The sequence below is a fragment of the Mycetomoellerius zeteki genome, unplaced genomic scaffold (genome assembly GCF_001594055.1).
Source record: "Mycetomoellerius zeteki isolate Tzet28-1 unplaced genomic scaffold, Tzet1.0 scaffold188, whole genome shotgun sequence".
Lineage (NCBI taxonomy): Eukaryota > Metazoa > Arthropoda > Insecta > Hymenoptera > Formicidae > Mycetomoellerius > Mycetomoellerius zeteki.
Window position 1 is genome coordinate 650969 of NW_017256836.1, and position 3588 is coordinate 654556.

The 3588-nt window shown below is 35.0% G+C and overlaps 1 protein-coding gene across 2 annotated transcripts in view; it reads right to left on the reverse strand.

Annotated features, from left to right (window-relative positions):
* Positions 1-3340, reverse strand: part of LOC108721889 (kelch-like protein 10) — a 7589-nt gene extending 4249 nt beyond the window's left edge. The window contains exons 1-5 of one of the 2 annotated variants that reach the window (XM_018446677.1): positions 3049-3340; positions 2208-2542; positions 1664-1995; positions 1035-1216; positions 320-531 (exon numbers count right to left, since the gene is read on the reverse strand). In XM_018446677.1, coding sequence (XP_018302179.1) covers positions 320-531; positions 1035-1216; positions 1664-1995; positions 2208-2542; positions 3049-3338 — 1351 coding nt within the window. In that variant the 5' untranslated portion in view covers positions 3339-3340. Of the gene's footprint in view, positions 1-319; positions 532-1034; positions 1217-1663; positions 1996-2207; positions 2569-3048 lie in introns of both variants that reach the window. The other variant, XM_018446678.1, reaches the window with a different exon arrangement.
* Positions 3341-3588: the final 248 nt, after the last annotated feature.

The window sequence follows — 3588 nt, forward strand, 5'->3', positions numbered from 1 at the left end:
AAATAATTTTTCCTTGTTTAAGGGAGTCTTGAGTTTTCAAATGAATACAAATATTTATATTAAAAACCTTTTTGATAATATAAATTGTATTATTTATGAGAACCTAACGCTTAAACGTCTGACTACTGGGACATTTATCTTACTTAATAATTTTTTTAACATTACGAAACAGGTAAAGATTGCTAAGTTTCGAATTTTATTTATCTAGCATCAAGACGCTATTTAATATTAATAAGAGATAAGAATCGGATAATTATATTTGGAAAAAAACCTTCTTTGTCCTTTTTATAATTAGATTCTTAGTCTGTAGAAAACCCACCGTGTGTGCAAACGCTGACATAACATCTAGCATGATACATGCAGGCTCGTTCCCGCCATGTTTTTGTTGTTGGATCGAAACATCGTACCGTGTTAAAGTGCTCGTTACCATCAAATCCGCCGATCATGTAGATAAGATTGTTCAGGACACATAGTCCGTGATAAGCCCTCGGCGTTACATCCGTATTCACTGATAGAAACCATCTGTCAGCTCTAAAGGTCGTATTTAGGTAAGTTACAAGACTTTCAAGGCGTATCTACTTAGCATATGTGATATTCTAAAGTGATAGTTATGCAAAGGTTAATATTCCTTCTATGATGTTAAAATTGCGTTAGTATGTGTTATCTTTTTTATGGTCTTATATACTGTTTCAATATAGCTAATCTTTTTAACGTTTTACTACTTTATAAAATACAAAACAAGATATATCAAAATGTTTAATATAGACTAAAAATAAATAGTACAGAAGTTAAGCAACTATATTGATGTCAGAAGAGTTTAAAATGTTTAAAAAAGATAAATATTTTTTTGTAAAAAACTGACCTCAAGTGGACTAGAAAAATATTCTGTTTAAAGAAAATGTTTATTTATTTTTATTTGAAGCCTAAATTGAAATCCAGTATGTATGCATTATTGTTATTTTTGGACTCTCACAAATTTCGATTTCTATGGAAATTTCGGTTATGCGATATTACTTTATAAGAGCTTGGCGCACCTTGTGTCGTAAGTTTCTACAAAGCTGGTGGGCGAACCAGCACTCCATCCTCCGATCGCAAAGAGAATTTCGTATGGAACACGAGGTCTCGCAATGGGATTTTTTAAATCGATTTCTCCGTTTTGTTTCAATTCTTGCTCGGTTAGATACGTATTTACAGGAATTAATATTTGTTGGCACGCCTTAGAAAATTTGAACAGATTTAACGTGACTAAAATGTATCATACAAAAATGAAAACTGAAAGGGAAATGTAATAAAAATTAAAAATATAACAAAAATTATTGTTTATATAATTTAAATATATATTTTTATTACAATAAAAATTAAAATCTATATTTTATTAAATATATTAACAGTTTATATTTTTATAAAAATATTACGTATGATAGTTTATAATGTGTATATTTTAATATACTCCAATATTTCCTTTTCGAGTAAAATAGAAATACCTGTTACATAGAATGTGAGTAATGAATTAATTTAGTTTATATATAATGCTATATCTTGTTAGAAAGTAATTACGAAGGAACTATATATCTGCACTACCTACGCCTAGCACTATTATATTTGATTCGAAATGGAGCAAAACAAGGCACGAGGATCAGCAACGATGAAGGTATGAACTTACTTCATCCTTCTCAACGAGTTTCCAGTTGACGATGTTATTAATGAAATACTTATGACTCATGAGACCATAACGTATACATTCCAGCAACCTCGGTAAATAAACCCGTCTCTCCTCGACTCTGGCTTCGACCCACGTCTTGACGGCGTCAAACACAATTTCTTCGTTTTTAACATTGAGCTCGTCATCGCGCAATATTGCTTCTAGCTCGTCGCAAAGAAGATCCTTGAACTCCGCGCTCTCCTGCAATATTCGCTTGAAGTGGTGACGTATGTATTTCCGTCCCTGTTTCTCAAGATCGTGACAGAAGTAGTGTCGTGCAAATTTGAAAATACCTGTAACAATAGTCAAAGTTGTTTCTAACATAAATGTCATGAATTGTTCATGTGGAAAATCGAAAATCAACATCGAAGTTCGGTATGAACGAGTAATTTAACTTTCAAACTGTTATCTTTCGCTAACTGAGTCAAACTAAAATTATGCTATACTATTATCTCGCGATTAATTGTTCTTGTATTGTTATATTTTATATACATTTTTGCTTTACCTAAACAATTTTCTGGTCGTAGCTCCTGTAACAAAAACTGACAACAGAGTTGGATGATTCCGAGCACCTCAAACTGATCGGCTAGCGGCAATAATTGTTCGACATTATCGGCGTTTACGTTGCAGGTACCTGTGTAGGCGTAGTCGAGAATCAGACTGAAGATTTCACCGGGGACGGAAATAACAACTTTCGTAGTCTCGGTTTTGCCGCCTTTCAGGCTGTTGGTGAAAAGGGCCTTGAAATAGGGGCTCACCGCAGATAATATAGCGCGATGGACTGGGAAGACTTGATCCTCCAGACATCTTATGACGCCGTCACACAGCTGCTGGTTAGCCCTGAAGCCGATAGACTCGTCACAATTCTGAGAACGTTGCACGTATTTTATAATTAATTTATTACAAAATTTTGAACGTGCAAATGAATGAACGTAATAGATATAAATTACAATACTTGATTGAATTGAAGTTATGTAATATATTACTTGGATGAATTAATTTACGAATTATAGATTTGTACGCATATTAAAGCTAATTTCAGCCCAATGTCCTTATGTCATAAGAAATTGTAATAACATGTAGTTAATTTATAAAACAAGATTATTAAATTTTATTCTTAAATACATTTTGCGAGAAAGTACGGAAAATACTCTAAAACTCGTTTCTTATGTAGGACAATCGTGTATCAATTGCGAAAATTGGTTAATTTCCTAAAAGCTAGTAAACATCTCGTAAAATTGCGCTTCTATCTGAAAACCACGCATTATCTCGAGAGAGAAAGTTAATACTCCGCGCCGCGGTTGGAGGATGGAGTGCCTTAATTAAGATGGCGCCTGATTACCGACCTTAGCTCGGACCAAACCACGGGGAACTCTATGAGAGCATAATTGGACGGTAGACACATGCATTTCCTAATTCTCGCCGACTGCTTTCGCCTGGACTGCTTGAGGAGCCTGCTAATGCCGGCAGTGATGGCGTAGTCCACGTGCGTCCAATGTCGCGAGTAGGTCAATGCGCGTGGCCCCGAGCTTCCGATTGCTTCTTCCGCTTCACCGCTTCCGCTGAGCTGCCAGCAATTCTCGTATTCGTTCTCTTCGCAGACGCGAGTCCCGATAGCGCCGAGACGCGCGGCCATGACAGACGAAGGCCAAAATTTGGCCAACTTCGATCCAATCTATTTGTATATGTCTCTTTCTTCTCTCTCTCTCTCTCTCTCTCTCTCTCGAAAATTGCATTTCATTGATACTCGTTGCATTTATCATTAGCGAATAATCAAATTGTCTTTAATTATAATTACATTAGATAGTATAATTATGTCTTCTCGAGATTGAGAAAATATATAGAATAGTAAACGATCGTATATTGTAAACTTATGCAGCATTTTT